The sequence below is a fragment of the Polypterus senegalus genome, chromosome 13 (genome assembly GCF_016835505.1).
Source record: "Polypterus senegalus isolate Bchr_013 chromosome 13, ASM1683550v1, whole genome shotgun sequence".
NCBI classification, from domain to species: domain Eukaryota; kingdom Metazoa; phylum Chordata; class Cladistia; order Polypteriformes; family Polypteridae; genus Polypterus; species Polypterus senegalus.
In genome coordinates this window covers 131,589,457-131,613,378 of record NC_053166.1, presented here as the reverse complement: position 1 = coordinate 131,613,378, position 23,922 = coordinate 131,589,457, and the positions used below count along the sequence as shown (strand labels likewise).

At 34.8% G+C, this 23,922-nt stretch overlaps 1 protein-coding gene across 1 annotated transcript in view; it reads left to right on the top strand.

Annotated features, from left to right (window-relative positions):
- The window catches only part of mad1l1 (mitotic arrest deficient 1 like 1), an 898,611-nt gene that overhangs the window by 265,146 nt on the left and 609,543 nt on the right, over positions 1-23,922 (top strand). Inside the window, exon 12 of the mRNA XM_039774048.1 lies at positions 6,871-7,008. Coding sequence (XP_039629982.1) covers positions 6,871-7,008 — 138 coding nt within the window. The remainder of the gene's footprint in view (positions 1-6,870; positions 7,009-23,922) is intronic.

Genomic DNA, 23,922 nt, shown 5'->3' with positions numbered 1-23,922 from the left:
GAAATATAACTGTATGATTAGAATGCAAAAAAAAGTTTGTTTATTAAAAATCTTAGCAGAATTCCAAGTGAGTCTATAGACAATTAGTTTGTGACAACTCACACTTCAGTATATGTGATTTTTGGGACTAAAAATCCCAAATGAATCATTGGCTTATGTATCTTAAAGATGAAGTAACTGAAAAATAAAGGTATAAAACAAGACTCTAGATTATCAAGGGCTATATTATAAGTTCTGTAAGCACTACTTGGTTTTGTTGTTTTATATACGGTAATTAGCCCCTCTTGTGTCTTTCTTTTCAGGACAAATGGTTATAGACAGAAATTTACTTGGTTTGTTACAATATTTCTTTATTTTACTTTTTTCTTTAAGCAGAAGAGTTGATTTGTACTAGTCTTGTGTGTAGTAGTTTTTTCTGTATATACTTACAAATGTCCATTTATATCTGTGGTTCTGCATTTTTACAGTACTTCTTGAACTTGTGTGAGTTCTTAGAATTAACCTGTTCTTCATTGTTAAGATTAAGTATATTTTACAGATTAAGAAATTATATTTACTATGGCAAGATCTTTTATTAATATTAATGATGCACAGAAAATCCTAGGTTTGCTGAAAAACTACAATGTTTAATATCAGGAAAACCAATATGTAGCTTTTACAGCTTTTACTAAGACAGAGAACAAAATAGAGAAGATCACTTTCTGTTCAACCTCTTCTTATTATAAATCAAATAGTATCTATTGAGAAAAATTACACTTAGGAATACATATACTTCCCTCTAATGTTCAGTTTACAAGGGACCAATTCACAGTAAAGTTTGATCTGAAAATAATATGCGAGGTGTCCATTGATGGTAAACTCTATGCCTCAGTGTTTAAAATTAACATCATAATCATATGAAAGTCTAGATAGCTTTACTACATATTTAAATCTAGAGAAAATGATTATAATGGTGATTACATTTATTGCTCTGAATTAAATAGAATTTAATTTCATGCATGTTGAAATGATCTTGCAAAGTTTAATTAATTAATTGGTTGTAGGAATTTAATATTCAAATATATAAAAAATATATTTATCAGAATATGTTGCATGAAAACACTTTTTTTTTTCCTTGAGCTAGTTATGCAATATGCAGCGATTATAATAGTCATTAAGACTGAACAAAGAAATGTTTTTTGTTTGTTTTTAAAGGAAGAATCATTTACTTCATTTTGTTAATGAAGACTTTACAAAAGAATATGCAACAGCACAGCCACTATATTGATTGTTCAACAAACCCATGTTTACAGAAAATTAAACTGAATTCAAATATGCTGTTCATAGTACAAATGAGGCCAATTCGCCCTTTTTGTATTTTAGCATGACCCCCAGAGCCTCATGTATAATGCAGTATGTAGAATTCACACTTAAGCATAGCGAAGGCACAATATTGGAAATGAGCATCCTCACAAAAAATCCAGATGCATAAAACTGTGCGTACACCAAGTACCATGCAGTTCTCCTTTATAAATCCCAATGGATGTGAATTTTAACTCGCGTGCATGTGCCTACACCCTCACATCCACTCCTCCCAGAATTTTGCATATTTGAATATGAAAATCAATATAAATAAATCCTTCCATTCTGTATTTTGCTAAAAGTGAATGCAAAAAAGCACGTGGAAAAAAGAATTATTACAGCAATTCTGAAGTGGAGGCAAGGAAAACATACTCTTTGTTGGCTTAAACAATGGAATGAGCAACAAAAGGAAGTTGATGGAGTGAAACAGAGTGGTGGAGACACTTGAAAGTTCAAGTTCAGAAAGTATCACAGTGCCCAAAATAAAAAAGTGGTCTGATATCAAAGTCGACATGAAAGTCGGAGGCAGAGGTGTGTGTGTGTGCAGCCAGAACCAGAAGATGTGCTGGGCAGTAAGCTTTTTTAATATTGTCTGATACACTGGGTTGGCTACTTTGAGTAGATTTTTAAAACTTATCCTCCAGCTAGGATGCTGGACATCTCTGAGTACACTGTTCTTGATGCTGATCCTCCAATTAGCTGTGATTCACCTAGTCTCACTGAGATTGCACACGCGGTGATCAGCTGAAGGTAGGGAAGGCTACAGGGATTTGTGGTATCCGGGGTGAACCTCTCCAGAGTGTTGGTAAGGCTGTCTTCCTTGAATTGCAAGCAATCTTTACTTCCACTTAGGAGATAGGTGTCATCCCAGCTGACTGGAAAATGGAACTTGCCCCTATCTGGAAATGGAAGGGTAATTGCCTGGATTGCCGCAACTATAGGGGAAGTAACAGTGCTCTCGGTACCGGGTAAGGTCCTTGCTAGGGTGATCGTCAGTAGACTACTTGATCACTTGCTCATCCACCAGCAACCAGAGGCGTCTGGTTTTACATCTAAGAAGTCTACCACCAACCACATCCTGGCACCGAGTGTTCTTATGAAGCACAAACATCTGCAGAATTTCTTTGTAGCCTTTGTCAATTTTCATAAAGCGTTTGACGCAGTTGATTCGCAGGATTCCCCAAAGTTGCTGGATATCATGGCTAGCCTGTACACTGATACTGTGAGTGCTGTGTAGAGTGGAGGCCTCTGCATTTTTCCCCAGTTGATTCTGGGGTTTGTCAGGGGTGTGTTCTTGCTCCTGTTCTGTTTAATGCTTGCATGTACTGGGTGTTGGGCAGGGTCATGGGGACTAGCGGCTGTGGGGCATCTTTTGGTGATGAAAGGTTCACTGATCTTAACTTTGCTTACGATGCTGTGATCTTCACGGAGTCAATGGAGGCTCTGATCAGTGCTCTCGAGAGATGAGTGTCTGGGCTTGTGAGCGTCCTGGATAAAATCCAAGATCCAGGCCTTTACTGACTTCTTCAGCAGAGCCATCAGCAGTGTGTCTGTCTGTGGAAAGAGTGTTTACCTTGATGAGAGGTTTACTTACCTTGGCAGCAAAAATTGTCTCTGGTGACTCTTCCTATAAAGTGGCTAGATGGATTGGGAGAGCATGGGGGGAGGTCATGAAGTCACTTGAAAGTGGTGTGTGTGGAGTCTTTAGAGTCCTGGTGCTTCCTATTTTGCTATATGGTTGCGAGACATGGACACTATCCAGTAACCTGACATGAAGACTGGACTCCTTTGACACTGTGTCTCTTCGGAGAATCTTTGGGTACCACTGGTTTGACTTTGTGTTGAGTGAGTGATTGCTCACTCTGAAATGAGGCACATTACATACACTTTGAGAGAGCTTCAGTTATGGCACTATGGCGATGTGGTGCGATTCCCGTAGAATGCTCTCAGAATCCTTCTTGTTGAGGACCTGAGCGGCTGGAACACCTGGCTGCAGCAAACAGATGGTGTCACACACACGCGCTTAAGAGGCAGTCAACAAGCCTTTAGGTAAGTGAAATATCGCAAGACAAGGGGTTGATATATGGTACGAACGCCTCCCTCTCTCTCTCTCATTGGACAAAAAGAAGAAATATAAAGTATCTTCCATACTTCTGGCTTCCCAAGATGGCGTCCAATCGTCACTTCCTCCTCTGACTCCCAAGGAAAATGTCACTCCCAGTGCCCTTGCCATGACATCACTTCCGGTTCCACACCGATGCCCTCACTTCCGGCACCACGCTACTTCCGGCTTCTAAAGATGATGTCACTTCCGTCTGACAGCCATGACGTCATCTCCTGCCCACTCTCTTCTGTCCACCATTTTTTCTCTGTATATAAACGCCATTTTCCTGATGTACTTTTTTCAATTACTGTAAAGTACTTTGATCGAAATATCTGGATTTTTTGCATTCATTTGTCCTGTTTTTTATTTTAGAGTCCTATTTTCATCACAATGGTCATTTCCCTGTGGGGAACTGGATAGTGCGTCTACCTGGGGGGTTGCCAACTAGGATCCTGAGCTGTTTTGTCATGTGGTCGGTGCAGCAGCGCATTATACCAGGGCATGCTCCCTGACCTGACATGCATTACATGGACTTCTTCTGTCCTTGTTCAGATAATATAATTTTCGTATTTAATTTATATAAAATGTTTCTTTTAAGTTGTAACATGTCCGTCTAAATGAAGAACTGCCACAGTATCTGTGTCTCTCATTTTGGATGTTGAGATAATTAGAACTTTTAATGTGTTAACGGTGCCAGCAGCACACTTTCTAGGTCCTCCAATGAAAATAAATCTGTAGTCAGTGTTCATCAGTTCTGGACATATGTTTAAGTGCCAGTTTGATTAAATTGTAAGTGCTTTACTGTCTTTAATTATAAACAAAGTCTTTCTTAGACTTAGAAGATTTTTAGTATTCTTTGTTTAGAGTTTGTTTCTGTCTAAGCCTTTTATTTGATTAATGAATGGAGAAAAATATCCTTCTTTTGAAACAACAAGAAAAATACTTCATTCTGCTTTTGAAATGAAAATCAATAAACACTTTGACTCAGTCATTGTAAATTTTCAAGCCTTTTCACTTTGAATCTTAAAAATTTGTCTATTGAATTAATAGGAACATTACAGAGGTGTAGTACATAATTTAATTAAGATTGATAAATTCAATCCCAGATATTTTTTTTGGAGTATTAACTATTTTCCCACAGATTTTTAAATAATTTGTTTGTAAACAAACACAATTTGTGTTGTAAGAATATTCTTCTTCCCTTTATGCCAAAGTGTAAAAACAGTGCATTTTGTCTTTCTAACTGATAACTTATGTAATGGCAATTTACAATGTAGTTTGTTTGCACGCACCTGTTTAAATAGATAGATAGATAGATAGATAGATAGATAGATAACTTTATTAATCATAAAGACATTGCAGGGTTACAGCAACAAGCAAAAAAGCACAAATATGCATATAACCAAGATTATAGTAATCTTAAGTATACTAACAATGTACAAACAAACTTATAGTAAGAATTATCTATAAGTAAACAGTTGTTTACTAAGTGTATAGTGTTTAGAATTGTATATACTTATGATATTTATTGTATGCTTATATAGTCAACTTGTGAGGCAATGAATTACAATGAAGGTCTTCCCTGTGTTGCAATTTACAGTCAAAACTGCTGTTATCTTCTGTTCTTGATTGCATTAACTCAGCTCTTAAAGAGTAATTATTGTTTCATATCTTATATTTCATTGAGTGCAACTGAATTACCTAAATTAGCTGATATTTAAACATCAAAATGCAGTTTTTTACCCCAATACACATAAAAACAAGTCTGAGTCATACAATGATTAAAAGATAGTGTTTAACACACAAACTTCAAAAAAAATTCATTTTAATAGAGAAATAAACAATCCTTGGCAAAACTGAGAAAGAATTCAGTCACAACTAATATGTTTAGAATAGTTTCATTACCAGAGAATGGCATAGACTGTATCTTTTTGTTTGGGAAATTGATGGTACATGTTGGTCTTAGCTTTGATTATGATTTTTTATTTTTTCAGTATAAAATAAAAGATTATAGTGCTGACATTTTATTAATTAGGATGTAATGAACTATACGATGAGCAGTAAAGGGATAGGAGACATGCTAAGAGTCATCTTCAAAGGCAAGAAATATAATAGTAGACAGAAGATGATCAAGGTGTCTCGGAATGACAAAGTCTAAGAAACAGGTTTTATGGGATTGCGCTTGAGAGAGAGACCACCAAACAAGAGAGTTTCAGACACACAAGGATACCAAAGAAATGCTCTGACGATGCACGTAGAGCAAGAGATATTAAGCTTATTTAAATTACCTGTCTTTAATAGGTAAGGTGGTTAGTCTATGTAGTATTTTTTTTGTTTTGTTCAACAACAATTTAATCTCTTCATTACTCCTTGTGTACATTACTAATTGGTCTAATAGTTTTATTTGAAATATATTCTGTATAAATTGCTATTGTGTTTGGTTTAGATGAAAAATGGTTGGGCTTTTTCACTGTTCTTTTATTTTGTTAAATCTGCAACTCATTGCACTCTTTTTAGCTATGACGATTTACACTGTATTTCAAATTATTATGCAAGTGGCAGCCTGTACACTGCAATAAAGCCTTTGTCTGTCAGAATTAGTCTGTCTTGTGAATCACACACAAATCTTTTCACAGTTTGATGATCTCTGTTCAGTTTTTTTGAAATATCAATTGTTGTCATACCTATTGTATGCCTAGGGAGTTCCCACTTTATAATGATAATATGGATAAGTGCAACAAATGAGTCTATCTATCTATATATATCTATATATCTATATCTATATCTCTCGATCTCTCTCTATATACATATATATCTATATACATATATATCTATATACATATATATCTAGGTATATGGTTCACACACTCGCTAGTCTACCTGGTGCACCGTACAAATACTTGTTGCACAAGTTTTGCTGCATAAAAATGTGCCCCCTTCCTTTACTACAAGCTATGATTTCTACTTGAATTCTGCAGGGTGTTGAAATTTGCTGTACCCCGTAGAGTCTGCAGCATGGTGAAGAGAAAGGGAACTGTATGGTGGTTTGTCCCCTGCAGTGTATGAAGTGTGTTGAAGTGTAGGGTGTGTTTTAGGGAGATTGTTCTACACTGAGGCTACGTCCACAGTCACATTTTCATTTAAAAATGGAATAATATTAAATATCCTTGATTGCTGTATTGACTCATTTTCAGGAAGAATAAATGCATTACCTAAGACCTGTACAAAATAACGAGTAACAACATTTAAAACTTCCATTCTGTTTCTTTACTCCTAAAGGTGCATGAGTTGTGACCAAGAATGAGCTCCAACCTAGAATTTTTTTTTGTGTGTGTGTGCAGAGATACTATCTTTAAAAAGATTATTCAGTTTTATTTATTGTTTATCTATTTCTGAATGGTTTCTAATATTTTCTTTCCCTTTAGGAGCGGGATGGTATAAAAGCCATCTTGGAATCCTATGACAGTGAGCTGACTACTGCATATTCAACTCAACTTAGCCAGCGGGTTAAGGAAGCAGAGGAAATGCTTCAAAAAGTTCAAGCTCACAACTCTGAGATGGAGGTAAAAATATATAAATAATTGTGTTGCTTGTTTTTGGGTTGTTATGAAATCTGTCAGCCTTATTCAAGCGGTTGTTTGACATTTCATCATGAATGTGGTCACAGTAGGGTAGCAAAGATTTAGTTAAGAAATGTAATCCATAATATAGGTATCAATAATTTAAAGTTCACCTGATTTTTTTTTATTTTTTTATTTTTTTTAAACTAGTCTTTCTGTTTTTCTGTGCATAATTTTATTCTACTGAAATGATATTATTTCTGCTAAAGTATTCTGGTCTAATTTGTATTGGAATCTGCCCACATATATTACTTGAAAGTTACTTTTTGGATTGATGATAAAAAAGCATATAGGTTTTATAAAGTAAAGGAGGGAATTAAAACCGTCCCATTAATAGTGTAAAAGGGTGCAAATGAAATGTAAAACACATTTTTACTCTGAATTTCCATAAATGTGTCTAGGTAAATACAAATTATTTTATTTCTGCAGTTCATTTTTTGTAAATTCTGTTGGTTCCCTACACGTTTAATGAATTTTTATAGTTGTTAGTTGTTTTTGAATTTAAAGCAATGACTTTTACATTTTGCAATTAATTATAACAAGCACCAATCTCTTTAATATTTGAGAATCATTTTATTCACCTGTCTGGGTCTCTGCCTTTGCCTGAAGGTATTTACCATTAAAAATTATTCATTAATTAATCACATATTAGGTTAAGCCTTTTCAAGCATTCACACCTGTAATAGGTTTCTGCTGTATCTGTTTCTTTAATCATCATTTGTAATGTGGTATACTGTCTGGTGCACCACCAAATCAAGCTGTTTATCCATTTTGAAAATCTTTTTTTCAGAATATAATGTTAAAAATATGTGAACACAATTTCTGCCTTATTTGAAGATTAACTTATTGTACTGTTAGGAAAAAGATTTAGGCAGAATAAAAACTGGTCTGTTGAAGGTGTGAAGGGTTACAGTATATTGTGCACAATGTTGTTTTTAAATGTCTGCAAAAAATGTTAGAATACTTTTCTGATTGTTTTTAAGCAACTTGGCCCATCTTTCATGAAATGATAATACTTAATGCTGAATAGTAAGCTATTTTGCAGTTCAGTTATAATTTATTGTTATAAAGGGCACTTGCATTTTAATGTTCTGTACAACTGTATATTATTAACAATGCCAAATAGTAAAAGTTAAGCTTACAGTTGTGTGTAGCAAGTAGTTCTTACACTGAGCAACATGACACCACAGTGGTTAATGCACTGCTACCCTTCATCCTCAGTTTGACTCACGTGGCTGTTCTCTAAACAATGGGATTGTGGGATAATCTTTTTTTTTTTTTCCCAGCTACTCTATTTTTCCTCCCACATCCCAGACATATGTATTGACATTTCTAAGTGTGTTCAGTGGGAGTTTGGATCTGTTTATTAGTAAATGGTTGCCTCATCCAAGGTTCGTTTCTGTCTTGCTTCTAATCCTTAGGCTGCTAACAACCCCCCAGCCCTTAAGTAGATTAAGTGGGTTTAATAATGTTATGCATTTTCTCCAAATCGCTGAAAAAACTGTACTGGTGAATCAAGTTTCATGCTGTGTCCAGAAATAGTTTGAGAACGTTGTCATTACCTAATATATCTGAAGGTAAGAGCCATGCTATTTTTGACAAGCAAATGAGCAAGAATTTGAACTTTTTGACTTATGATTGACTTGTGTACTTCTAGGCTGATTTTACAGTGCTCTTGCTTTCTGTACTTTGCTTTTATGAAGTTTGTTTAAGTAATTTTGTTAACAGAACTTTAATATGAACATGCACTGTTCCTATTAACATTAGAATTACCAGAGCCAACGAAAAATTTATAATTCCGGCCCACCTTAATTCCTTTCGCACCTCTCTGTCAGTGTCTTTTTGTCTTCTAAATGTGTCGATAAGCCCAAGCAACAAGCAGCCTGCTATACCATCCCCCCCACCACCTCGGAACGGGCAAAAAGTTCTCCCAGTTCCTGCCTAGATTGATTAACTGGGAGGGAGCTGTAAAATGGCTGTAATGAAAACCAGAAACCCCAAGAACTGAGACTAAGTAACCAGGTTATAAATTAGGTTCTTTTAATGTTGTATCATGTATTTAGTGCAATTAATAGTTAGACCTCAGTTTTGGTGTACAGGTAATGTTCATTTTCCCAGAAAACAATGATTTTTTTCCCTCTCTTCTTCTGCTGAGGTGTCACCTGCTTAACTTGGGTCCCAATCCAGGTGGTTTGGTGTGTGGTGGGTGCGGTTACATGCTTATCAGCGCATGCTCCCAACCTCCTCCTCCTTCCGCCAAATTCATTATAAATATTAACAGATCAGTCATTTAAGCTTTAAAGAACTGAACTTGTATCTCCAGTGAATCACCACATTTGCATGATGTTTAGATTTACAACAGTGCAGTGAATTTATTTTATGCACGTCTTTTATAAAGCAATAATTCTGTTCCAAGTATGCATTATCAACATTAACCTTTCAAACACTTAGTATTCTTTAATGTTCAATAAAAGAGCTTTGAAATAAATACTCCAAGGGCCTGTATTATTTACTTGATGACCTTTAAGGTTGTGAGCTATTGAACTGCCTTTATCAAGCTCTGGCTTCTACTATTGAAGATTAAGTTGAAGTTTCCTTTAACAGTATAAGGAACATTTGAAGTAACACACATAAAAATATTTTATTATAAACATTCTCTGTTTGACTTTTTCTTTATCTTGGGTGACTTTTTTTCCAAGGCTTATGTTCTAACTGTGGATAAGACTGACATAAGACCAATACCGTTATTCATCTAAAATTCAAATAATCGTTGAATTCTATATTTCTAGGTCATAAAGGTAACATACTGACATTATATTTTTTACTACAACAAAAACATTTATTTGTATAGCACATTTTCATACAAATTATGCAGCTCAAAGTGCTTTACAAGATAACATTAGGCAATACTAAGTAATATAGAATAAAGTAAGGTCTGATGGCCAGAAGAACAGAAAAAACAAAAACCAAAAAAAAAAAAAACTCCAGAGGGTTGGAGAAAAAAAAAAAAAAATCTGCAGGGGTTCCGAGACCACAAGACCACCCAGCCCCTACTGGGCAAGGTGAAGCATACCACAAAGAAAGTAAAAAAGCCTGAACTGTACTTGGTCTTATCCTATAACAATATACCAAAAATGTCATCATTATATAAAAAAAGTAGTTTTTTTTCAGTAAAAAGGAGTTGTGGAGAGTCAAGGAATGTTTATTCTCCAAAACTGAATGAAAGCAGACAGCTCCGGACTTAGCCAGCAGAAGATGCACACCATGTTGTGTTTATAGTACAGTCGTGTGTGCATGGTACGGAAGTGATGCCAAATCATTCCAATGGTTGTGAATTGGCCTTCTCTTTGAATACAACCAATGTTTTGTTGACTAGTACAAGTGCAGTTGATGCGTGCAGGGCTATACAGACACATAAAACGTGAGGCATTTGCATACAGATGCGCATATTCATTTGACGTGACTACTGATGAACTTTATGTAATGTGGGTCCTCATTGCTACATAGTCGCACAAAATAGAAATGGGCCTTCAGATCTTTAGTGTAATTCAGAAAGATAAATCAGTCCTTAATGAGATGTCATTTACACAAAACAGCACATAGACCATTAGTGTTATAGGCACCTTTTGTTGATGTGAAAGACATTGTAATACCTTAATGCATGGAGAGCATGAAAACTTCACACAAACAATAACCAAGCTTGGATGTCAACCCAGGTACCTGTAGTTTATGAGACCACATTACACATCTCTTTAAATCTGTGCCTCTCCTGATTAAATATGATTTTCTGTTAGTAGTATTTATTTACAGTGTCTACAGTTGTTTTTTTTTTTTAACTTTTACAAAATAGGAGTATTTTTCTTATTTTATTTCAATCACAATTTTTATTATTATATTCAATGGGAGTTTGTTTCTAATCCAGTTTTTTTTTTACTGCTCCATACTCTTAAGTAGTTCTAATCATTGAAAGTTGGCACATAATAAGACATCTGAACTCCTTTTGCTTTTTTTCCAGAAATGCATTCAACCAAATAACCAAATAATTCAGCCTTAATTTGATGTTAATGGAAACATTTCTTTTAATTAGAATAAGCACACTTCATAACCTAATATCTGTTTCAATTATCAGTCTCATTTCAAAGCAAGGCTTGGTTTGATTCAGATTGTATTTAATGCAATGTAGAATAATTACTTGGTCAAGATTTCTATCCCTGTGTTACTTACTTTTGCATTAGTGCTATTGTGGATCACATATCTAAATGTGTTTGGGGTAAATGTATTCTAAAAACGTCTATATTAACAATGTTGAAATTATGAGGCAAGGTTATTATAGTTTTGTCTTTATAGTTTATTTTTTGTTTTCCTTCATTGTGTATTTTTACGTTTAACTTAGTTTTTATTTCACAAAGACATTTATATATATTGTGAAAGATGGGGGCACTGTCAGCAACAACAACAGCATTTATTTATATAGCACATTTTCATACAAAAAAGTAGCTCAAAGTGCTTTACATAATGAAGAAAAATAAAAGACAAAATAAGAAATTAAAATAAGACAACGTTAGTTAACAGAGAAAAAGAGTAAGGTCCAATTGCCAGGGTGGACAGAAAAAAACAGAATAAAATCTGCAGGGGTTCCAGGCCACGAGACTGCCCAGTCCCCTCTTGGCATTCTGGGCATGCTGTGTCGTCCCCTTTAACCCTCATATCAGACGCTAGACACCAGATAAAAGTCCAATTCTTGACTTTATTATAATAATCAAGTGCACAAAGCACCCTCCACTCCACAATGCTCATATAAATCACAATAATCAATCAATACACAATAATCCTCCTCTCCCAGACGAGTTGATCCCTTCCTCCCAACTCAGCTCGCCTGTCTGGGATCTACCACAGTCCTTTATAGTCCTTGACCTGCTGATCCCTCAGTCCATGTGATTATCCAACACTTCCGGGTCAGGTGTAAACTCCTTTTCTTCAACCCGGAAGTAAGTTGTTTCTTCTGGCCCCGTGACTGTGACGTATTTCTGGGCTGTATTGAACATATAAGTCTCTGGGCCTCCCTGCAGCGTCCCCTGGCGGTCGTGACATTATTCAGCAGGACTGTGCATTAAAACTCCACATACCATAATGCCCTGTGAATGCCCCTACGAATTTGGGGCATTTCCATGTCGCAAGGAGGGCTCCATCTGGCGGCTTGGGGTATTGGCCGGGATGGACTGCCAGCCATATATCACAATATATTATTACCATATACAGTATAATATATATAAGACATTTGTTTATATATATATATAAAGTTTCAGTTTTAGTAATTATGGTGTGGTTATAAGAGCAACTATGTAATTTAGTTTTGTGTCACAATCAGAACTGTACACATTCCATGGAAGCTGTTGTAAAAGTCTTGAACCTTTTATGAAAGTGTTTATGTGCTCTTTGGCTGTCAGGCTTCACATATTTTATAGTTTATGTCCACATTTTGTAACATTTATTACTAAAATATGAAAAAGTTTCTGTTTTAACATTGTGTTTACACAGTTTACTGTAGAAACGGAACACACATGTAATGCGTGTGTTCCAAATAACAATCTATTATTTCCAATCTAAAACTTCACTTCACTCCCAGATAATCGAGGCATGAGCTCGGAGAAGTTCGTGCACGTTCTGAGTCGGGATGGAATAGCCGGCTGCTTACAGTTTGTTTTTATCGGCACATTTACAGGACAAAGGAGGCTGGCAGAGAGGTGAGAACGGTTTTAAGAAACGATTTAAGGTGGGACGGATCTACGTGTTTTTTCGTAGGCTCTGGTAATTCTAGTGTTAAACCCTTAATGAGCAAAGTAAGAGAAGGTAATAGGAGTATGTACATCCACAAAATAACAGAAACCGCTTTTGAGATTAGGAGCAATGTATACCTTTTCTAAACACACTTATCCAGAGCAGGATTGCAAGAAACCTGGAGCCTATCCCAGCAGCTTTGGATGCAAAGCAGGAAAAACCTATTGACAGGGTGCCAGCCTGTTGCATCAATACTATATAAACAGTATGCAACATGTATGACATGGCTGATGTTAATAACAAAAAAAGAATGATATTTCAGCTATCTGTTTTGAGAGAGAGAAAGATTAAAAAGAGGGAGACAAATATTTTAAAACATAATTCTACCACCGGATTGTTTTCATAATATCAGGTATTTTGTGCTGTGAATGTAAAACTAAAAAATGATAAATTAATAAATACAGAATAAATGCAAAACATATTAGAGGGTTTAGGTTTTGCAGACTCTTTACCTACCCACCTGTAGACATTTCCAACTCAGGAATTTTACATGGGTTGTATGACATCGTTGTTAAATGACCTTTTTAAAGCAAAAGTGATTGGTCAGCAACAATTTACTGCTCTTGTATGTTGTTCGTTAGTCTCTTGATCAGTGGTGTTTACAAGAAGGACTTCTCCTGTCCAAAGTGGTAAGTGATTGATTTATTGTCAAAAAACCTGAAAATAAACTGTAATGTTACTTACTTGTGATTTTTCTGTCCATACTGTAAGGGTTTTGTTGACCAGCACATTCCGACTTCAGGTGTTTGAAATACATGTTGAAATACAAGTGTAAAGAAATGCAGCAGCTCATCATAACAGACATCAGATTCATGTAGCCTGAAATTTACCTTGTGTGTGCTGCTGTACTAATTGCTGTGTACATACTGTATCTTGGTCTCAGTCAAAATTACAGATAACAATGCTGTCATTTATAGACAGACTGAAATTCAGTAAGGGATTATCTGTATCTAATACTCCTCTCTTGAGTCCCAGAGATACAGTGAATGGCAGTTGCCAAGCACATTCAAAGCAAGATCATCACCTTAGTATGCTTCACTAACACTTGGATCAGAATTTATCATGCTGCCACTATCAGATCCTGAAGAATTGTTACTGTTATCATACAGTAAATTCCTTTCTTTGTCACATGCTTTACGTGCCTGAATTCATCTTGCTCTGTCTCTGCAAATTTTACTTCAGTACCTGCGCTCCGTCACCAGCCGCCGTTCACTGCATGAATATTTGTGGGTGGCACTTGTTGGATGACTTTCTGTTTTAGTTTGAAAAGTTACAAGGGTTAAAGACAAATGCCAGAAATATTTATTCATAAACCAAATATGAAATTCTTATTAATATATTTTGATTCATTTCGTGACCCCTGCCGCCCAGTTTAGTTTTTGTGTATGTCCGGTTGTTACGAAAACTAAAAATATTTTTAGTAAATTATATTATTTCAGTTTGTCTTTCAAGCTACTTTAATAATTTCACTTAGTTGTAGTTTTTCATTTTGGTTTTGTTAATTAGATTTCAGTTTACAAAAATGTTTTTGTTATTAATAGTTTAAGTTTTGATTAGTTTTTGTTAAGTATAATAACTTTGTTATGAAGCAAACAGAAAGGTTTGATATTTCTATGGATAGTGTAAATTTTGTGCAGAACCAACTATAGGAATGAACTAGTGATTGGTCAAATAACCAAAATAGCTGGTATCCTTTTTTTGGTGTGTGTGTGTGTGTGTGTATATAAAATCTGAACAGCATCCACTACAGTTCTCATGTTTGTCTGACTGTCTGCCAGCCCACATGAAACTACTCAGTTCCCAGTGAATCAAGTGTGTTGAAATTTGGTGCATTTATACTTCAAGAAAATGTTTTGGGAAAGTTCAGTTTTCACTGAGGTAGCTCGAATACATGGTGTTGTACATATTTGTGAAATTTCTGAAACTCCCCTTAAAACACAACAGTGAATTTGCAAATTTGTCTGTCATTAAACAAAGAAATATTCTGTGTGAAGAGAAATACAAGAGTAATAGAATTATGTAAATGTCACTCTGTAAGTACATAGTAGACAAATATCCATCCATCCATCCATCCATTATCCAACCCGCTATATCCTAACTACAGGGTCACGGAGGTCTGCTGGAGCCAATCCCAGCCAACACAGGGTGCAAGGCAGGAAACAAACCCCGGGCAGGTCGCCAGCCCACCGCAGATAGACAAATATGTAGTCAGTATTTACATTATGGTGCACTAAAAACAACCTCATGACAGCATAACGGCAAAATGGTTTCCTTGCTGGTTACATATTACATTTAATTAAATTAGAAGTAATAATTTATTATGAAAGTATCCTGTTATCAGTGTCCTTGAAAGTTTTCATGTGCTTTATACTGAAATATTGCCTAGGTTTATTTAACCCTTATCAGAATATATTTAAACTAATACATACTGTATTTTTATGTGAAACATTCAAATCCTTAGTATGGGCTAAGATAACAAATCTGTCCTTCATTAATAACAGTTATTTTCTTCTAGTTATTAAATAGGAGCAGCACTTTAGGACTGTGGTTTCCTAACCCTGAGAAGTTATGTCAAAATCTTATTTTATGGTCCTTTAAGGTGGAGTTGTTGGCTTTGTGTTTCTAACTGATTCTTTCTATATCTGAAAAACCTCTAGTGACTTGAAATTTATTTTTCCTATACTGGTCTAGAAAATAAATGAATTTAGATGAAAATATTTAGTATTTTACAGAATTAGTAATTTTATCTTTGAGTTTTTTAAATTAGTGATCAGTTGTGTTTTTTTTTTTTCGAACGGGGTTAGGGCTAGGTGAATGAACAAATAAAAGGGACATTCTTGCTTTCACTTTTCTTACAGTACGCATCATAAGATTATCTGTTCAACAGAAGTGTGTCAGGAAACGTTACTGGGGCTCCTTTATAGTGCCTCACTGTGATAGCCAAGTCAGAAGTTTTTTTTTCCTTTTAATTTTCTGTCTGTCTGTCTCATTTATAATTTCCAGCATTTCAATCTGAAGTGTTACCATTTAACATGTCAGATTTCTGACTCTTTGTCATGTTGGGTGGTGTAATTCAGTTTATTGAGAAATTGTTTGTAAATGTTTTCACAGATAAAACTCTTCTTATTTAGCATTTGAAGTTTAAAGTGCAGTATGTCTATTTTCAAATGACTTATGGAATGCATTCTTTAATTATTTAAAGTGCACTGAATATGATTCCAACCTGAAGTCCCCTTTGTAATCTTGTTTTCATGTAATGCTGTGCACCAGGAAATGGAAATGAACTGCTTAAACTACCAAAGCTGGCTTCAGTAAACTATCCCTGAATACAACAAAATAAAAATATTTTCCTACCTTTGGCATAAATTCCAAAATCGCAGCAGCACAGGGATTCCTTACAGGTTGCAGTAAATTATTAGTAATTGAAATATTCTAAACAAAATATCATATAAGGGCAGACATGGTTTGCTTACTGGGTGCATGTTCTGCCCATGTCTGCATGGGTTTCCTCTCACAGTCCAGAAACAGGCAGGTTAGCTGAATTGGCATTGCTAAATTTGTGTGTGTGTGTGTGCGTGCTATGGACTGGCACCCTGCCTATGGATTGTTTCTGGGCATGTAATCTTTAATATGTTATCCAATTTGTACGGCTAAATGTCTTTGCCTTAGTTCCATCATAGCTAACTTTTTCCCTGCACATGATTCACTTAATACATCTTTCATCTTCACACACTAGAACAGACTTTCACATAGCAGACATATTGCCTGGGTTCTGTGGGAATTTTCAGGCTTTTCACATTTGTCCCTCTAACTTAAAGGAGACTTTTATCAGTCCTGTCAGTTGCACACCTGGCTCACACAGTGGCCAGTCGTTGCACTGTTTTTATTTATTAACTTTGCCTGCATAAAGAAAAGCCAGGGAGTGCAAAGTTTATTTTTTTATTTTAATCATAATCCTGCCAATTATGTATAATGACCAAAATCTGGCCATTTCTGATCCACTCCCAAATAAACAAGGGACATGAAAGTGGTTGCCAGTTACCTCAAAATGGTGGTCAATGGCAACCTGGTAACCGTTAATGTTTACCTATGTATACATTATTAGTACTGTCAGGATGAACATCACTATTCGAATCTAAATAGAAACATTCTTATTTGAAGGCAAACATTGGCATGTGATTGTAAATCAATAGCCCTTTTCTGTTTTTGTTACTCCAGAAACACTATGCAGCAATACTTTTGTACTTTGCATGCGTTTTGCACATCACTTTCATGGTCAGAGTTTTTAATTGTTAGTTTGGAGATATTTTTGTACTGTGCTGCTTTTTTTGGATGATGTGTGTAGTAACAACAAATTTTAAACACGTCTCCAGTACGGCAGAAGTATCATGTTGTTCCTGATCCTGTTCCATTTCACTTTTGAACCTGACATCCCTGACTTGCTGTTGTAAAACTATTAAACAAAAGCTGGTTTCCTTTCTCATTAAACATAATGGGAAATAATTTCCAAATTTCTGAATTTCCATTTATTATCCTAATGGCTTTAAAATAGATATTTCTAAACAGCATTTTGATTGTCAGAAAAGCCTACTTAGCAACCTCAATCAACCTTTTTTGGAGGCTGCTGGCTTGGCACCTCATTACTAAAACAAAGGCAAAATAAACAATAAATTAAGGTTTCAAGTGTTAAATTTTTGTTGAATTTGTAAATAAGGAAAAGAATATTATTTAGATTAATCCTGTGTGTTATTTCCTTGACTACCAATGCCCATTCTGCAAGCTTATCTAATCTGGTTGCTCTGCATGCTTGATTTACATTGCTCAAGTGGTTTCTTTTTTATTTTAAAACTTTATATTGTTGCAGAATTTTTAAGTTGCTGTTAATGAGGGTTCCAAATATTATGAGGACAGAATACTGAAAGAGCATTATACTACAACATTCAGTACTTTCTCTAACTCCTTTTGTGTAACATGAATAGACTCTCACAATGCCACGACTTATATAAAATATAGATGGGCCCTGATGTTTTGCACCAATGGAAAGGCACACGAAGGAGGGGAGGACTAAGATAATGAGTGCGCTTAATGTGTTTAAGTAATCATAAGTGATTTTGTATGGATTTTTATATATAGTATGCATTACAGGCATCACTTTTCATGCACGGAAAATCCTGCTTTTGTGAAGGATGCATCAGTGCAAAAATTGCTTCATGTGATGTACTGTGAGGAAAAAAAGAAAAATAACAAAGGAAACAATGGCGCATTATATACAAATGTGCATGTAGTAGCAGTCACAAATTTTAAACTGAGTAGTGTCCTGATTAAAATTATGCATTAATTAAGCGTTGACAAAATAATTGTATTTAGATAAACGTCATAATAATAATAAAAAAGAGCAGTTACACACAGGTGTTTGTGGTTTTTATGTAAAGACCATTTTTAATATTTGAAATCAAAAAGGCCTCCTTATTACTGGATATGCAAAAGCGTTGTTACTACATCTAATTATGGATAATAGAAAATATACAAAGGCAAATTTACTAAGTGTGGAATTTGAAGTTCAGATGCAGCAACAGTTATTTTTGTCCTATGCTTTCATTGTTCTTTTTCATGGCAGCTGACACTTGTCATTTTTCTCAGAAGTAGAAAACTGTTTTTTTGTATATCCGTTTAATTTAGCACTTCTTTTTGTAAGCTTAATGAGTCACAAAACATTGTATTGTTGTGCAGAGTTTGCAGCTGCTAGCATATGCTCTTCACCTCACATGAGCATGGAATGCTGTAGAGGCTAAGCTTTGTTACATCAACTTATTACAATGGCCCTCTGAAGTGAAGCTGTTAAACTAGTTGGCCATTCTCGGAGGTTCTCACTTTGTTGGTGAGTGTGCAAATGGTCATATAATAGTGAATTCATTTTTAGAGGAAATCCATATCTCCATGCCTAGACATGCTTAATTTTCTGCTCTCTTTTAAAGCTTCTGAAATGCAGCCAATGATAAGAATATTGACAGTAGCAAAGTACCAAAAGCAAATGGAGAACATGATGGTTTTACCAATCATGTTAGAAACCTGTGTTTACAGTGCACTCTATAATCCATTAATTAGATCAAAGTCAAAGTGAACTTTATTGTCATGTCATCCGTATACAGATAGATGGAATTGTGAAGCTCAGGGTCCAGAGTGTAACAACATGACGTGCAAATAATAAATTTAAAACAGAATTAAAATTTAAATTTAAAATGAAAACACAAGCCAGATATTGTGCAAAGAAACGAATAAAGATTAACACTAAACACCGCAGACTCTGGAGCTCTGTAAGCTGCAGCCTGCACGGGTACGTCCATTTTCATTTGTGATGATATATCTAACAGATTTTAATAAAAAGAGTAATATAAGAAAATTCCATTCAGAGTAAAGAGGACTGCTTCTCTTTTTTTATCATGCCATAAACATTTTGATTTTTTTTTTAAATAATATATTATTTACGGAGTACCATTATAAATACCTGAATATGATAAACTGTGGTGGGCTGGCGCACTGCCCGGGGTTAGTTTCCTGCCTTGTGCCCTGTGTTGGCTGGGTTTGGCTCCAACAGCCCCCCGTGACCCTGTAGTTAGGATATAGCGGGTTGGATAATGATGGAGTGAATATGATAAAAGTATTTTTGAAAATGCATTTTGAAATTTGGAAAAAGGATACAATTTACAGAACTGAAATGAATAATGGTCATAAATCTATCGTCTTTCTTTTGAAGATATTCATTTATTTTGCCATATAGGTTTTGCCGTAGAAGATTGTTTTTTTCCAGTTGCTGTAAACTTTCAGCAATTTGAAATCTCCTTCTTTGCTTATTGTTTAAAATGTCAGCTGTTTTATTGTCCATCAACTTTAAAGAAAGACTGCTTTGAAGTCATTCTAGCTGCTTTATGTTACTCCTGAAAACGGATTAGGCATCTGCTTATTTAATTATTTAGGCGCATGCATTTTGTTCTTCCTTCTTTTGATTTTTGTCTAAGATTTGTTTTTGTCAGTTAATGCTATACCTTTGAAACAGAAATGTTGAACTTTGAAAAGCTATTTGAGCCCTAAGCATGCTGGATTTTGTACATCTTAAAATCTTAACCCCACTACATCCCTTCTTCATGAATTCTTTTCCACTACTATGTATTTTCAGAGTAATTATAATAAAGGCAGATCCTGTAACAGAATATAATATTTTTTTTATTGTGTTGAACTAAATTTGTTATATTTACTTATCTAACTTATTTTTGCTAGGAGGATTTTTGGTGGAGTGTGTGTGTGTATGTGTATATATGTATATATATATATATATATATATATATATATATATATATATATATATATATATATATATATATATATATACACACACACAGTAATGAAAGTATTCAGACCCCCTTCAATTTTTCACTCTTTGTTATTTTGCAGCCATTTGCTAAAATCATTTAAATTAATTTTTTTCCTCATTAATATACACACGGCACCCCATATTGACAGACTGCTCATCACTTGTCCAATGCAGTCCCCACATTGAAGCATGGCGGTGGCAGTATCATGCTGTGGGGGTGTTTTTCAGCTGCAGGGACAAGACGACTGGTTGCAATCGAGGGAAAGATGAATGCGGCCAAGTACAGAGAGATCCTGGACAAAAACCTTCTCCAGAGTGCTAAGGACCTCAGACTGGGTCGAAGGTTTACCTTCCAACAAGACAATGACCCTAAGCACACAGCTAAAATAATGAAGTGGCTTCACAACAACTCTGTGACTGTTCTTGAATGGCCCAGCCTAAGCCAGATTTAAACCCAATTGAGCATCTCTGGAGAGACCTAAAAATGGCTGTCCACCAACGTTTACCATCCAGCCTGACAGAACTGGAGAGGATCTGCAAGGAGGAATGGCAGAGGATCCCCAAATCCAGGTGTGAAAAACTTGTTGCATCTTTCCCAAGAAGACTCATGGCTGTATTGGCTCAAAAGGGTGCTTCTACTAAATACTGAGCAAATATTTAATAAAATTTAATAAATCTGCAACAATTTCAAAAATTATTTTTTTTGTCTGTCAATATGGGGAGCTGTGTGTACATTAATGAGGGAAAAAATTAATTTAAATGATTTTAGCAAATGGCTGCAATATAACAAAGATATATATAACAAAGAGAGAAAAAAAAATTGAAGAGAGTCTGAATACTTTCCGTACCCACTATATATAGATATAGATATAGATATGGATGGATATGTATATGTCTTTGTATTTAAAAACATGTTGTTGAGCAGGTGTTCAATACTCTTTTGATATACAGTATAATTTGAGCTACATTAAGGGTACATTCAGTAGTTTCCAAATCCAAATTATTTGTTCACAATTGTAATGTGTATTAATTTGTCTTGACTGTTCTTGTGTTTTAAAATAAAAGTAATAAGATCACTTCGCTGATCATCTACCGATGTAGCAACCTTTAATTCACAGGAGCAAGTTTTCACTCTGTGAATTTGTCTCCAGAGGATGTTATTGGTGTTATTGAATGTTGTCCTTTTAAGAACCAGTTTCCCGTATAGCCTTCTGCATTTGTTTTTCCTAAATGTCTAATGGTCCAAATTGAAATTATGCGTCAAAATGTATTGTTTTTAGAAAAATAAATTGGATCTTTCCCTCACCTTTCTGTTTGATATTGACTACATCCATATGTACTATTTGAAGAAATGTTTGAACATGTTTGGAGACATTTACAGTAATCTGCTACAGTGTTTTGCATTTAACCCATCATGGTGTAGTTGGTGCATAGGATAAGCTATTTAGTTAAAAACTTGATTCAAAATGCAGCTTATTTAGAAGAGTTCATATGGGTTTGAATAAATTGTGCATTTTCAAGAGATGCATGCCATTTTTCATGTTTTTCATTTTAATCTGTATGTTTTTGGGGATTGTGTGAACAGTTTTGAAACTCTTTGTTTGACACTGTATGTGTAAGCTTTCAGGAAAAACTGTATGCAAACAAACACCATTACTGGAACATTAAAAAACTACAGTATATTTGGCAGTGAATCACAAAAAGAGAGTGGAGTGACTATACTCCAAAATGATATCGAATTATACAAATGCATTTACATTTGCTTTCACTTATTCCTTGTAAATTATCTTTAAATATTTTCTTTTTTATTATAATTTTGATAGGAAATGCTGTGTTTTATTATTTTACATTTGTAATAGGATTCCTCAAGAAAAAAAAAGAAATTTCAGCATAATTTTAAGTGAGTTTAGCCTAGTATTGTAACAACAAACCTCTTGGACACATACTAAGGTTTGAGGACAAAGAGGTTGCCGTAAGTTGCAGCTGACAGTACAAGCCTCGCTGGGAGTTTCCATTGAAAGATCATAGATGTGTGAATCAGGTTAGTCCTTGTATCCCTCTTCGACGTTCATTCTGTCACTTTCTGGTTTTTATGATGGTTGGAATATTTTAGAGTTTAAGCTGGTTTAGGTTTCTCAGATTGGGTTTTCAGTATGCTGGGCTGACAAGGCAGAATGACTTACTTTGAAGGCTCTGCCCTTTTTTTGTGGTTTTAATCAAATTTGTCTCTGCAACATAACCTCCTCAAATTATTGCCAGTAGATTTATAGCATTGTTTTTAAGGGAGAAGCATGTTGTCATCAATTATTAAAACATTTTCTTTAATTTATTTTACATATTATTCAGAAGGTAAAGTGAAACCTGCTGCCTGGTGTTTAATAACTAAATAAAACAAAATAATAAAAGTTGAATTTTTACTTACTTTGTGGGCAATATGATAGAAGAACACTGTATCCTGATTCTGTGTCTAATCATTTTAACTGGGCAAAATAAGATTTGTAAACTGTGAACTGTTTTAGCACCATTAAGAATATAAACTGTTTTATGATTAAATTGCTTTTGTCCTTAGAGAAACGTTTTTAATAATAAATGTAGCCAGCCAAAACATTTCGACTCACCATCTGAAAAATTGTACTCTGCCCTCATTTAACAGTATTCACAGTACTGTTATTTCCCTTCAGCCATAGCTTATTAATGACTGCCCTGCATCAGATGGATCACCGAGTTATGTTTATGGTAACATAAGACCTAGCAATTTGATAAAGCTTCTCTTTCACATTGAGGATTATTAAGAGTATTAGTTTACAAATATCCTTTTAAAGAGGTGATCTTTTGTGATAGTTTTAATTCTGATGTTATTTTCATACTACTTTCATTATTCAGGGAAGATATTACAAATGGAAAATGTATTTATGTATATTGATTAATTTATGTATATTCTGTTGCTATTATGAAATGCACATGAAATCAACGTGTTTATTTCATTTCAGGTGATTGGCGATTAAAATAAAAATATCTAAAGGAGAAAGCTTTCATATATTTACTTTTCAATTTTTTTCTATATGCAAATTTTTACTTCATCTGTCTTTATTGTCTTATGGATATAGCAACTCTTTACTATGAGTTGTAGTGTTCCTCAGTTTCTTTGCTTGAAAAAAGGCACCTAGAGGTTCAGATAGCAAGAACATGCAAAAAATAAAGGCATAATTTAAAGTAAACCATGTGTGCCTATGTTGGAAGTGTGCATCTCATGTTTTGTCTGAAGGTGCCTTGAAATTTTCACTCCAGAGCACAAAGATAATTTTAACTATTAGAGTTGCTCAGTTATTTGTACAATTGACAAAAGCCTTATTAAAGTACAGTGATCTCTTTATGGCACTTTTTTATCATGACATTATTCATTAATCCATTAAATTTCTGACTGTGCATGTTTTCACAGTGAGCTCAACAAAATGCAAAGCCTTTAAAGAGAGCAATTAGAGAGACATTCACACACTAGGCCAGTTTAGAGGTGCCAATTCACAGAACATTCAAACAGTTATGGAGTATGAGGAAACTAAAGTGGAAACAGGGGGTAATCAGAACAAGCTCTGAACCAAGAGTCCTCACACTGCAGCACTGTTTGGTACTGTAACTGAGCTTTCACACAG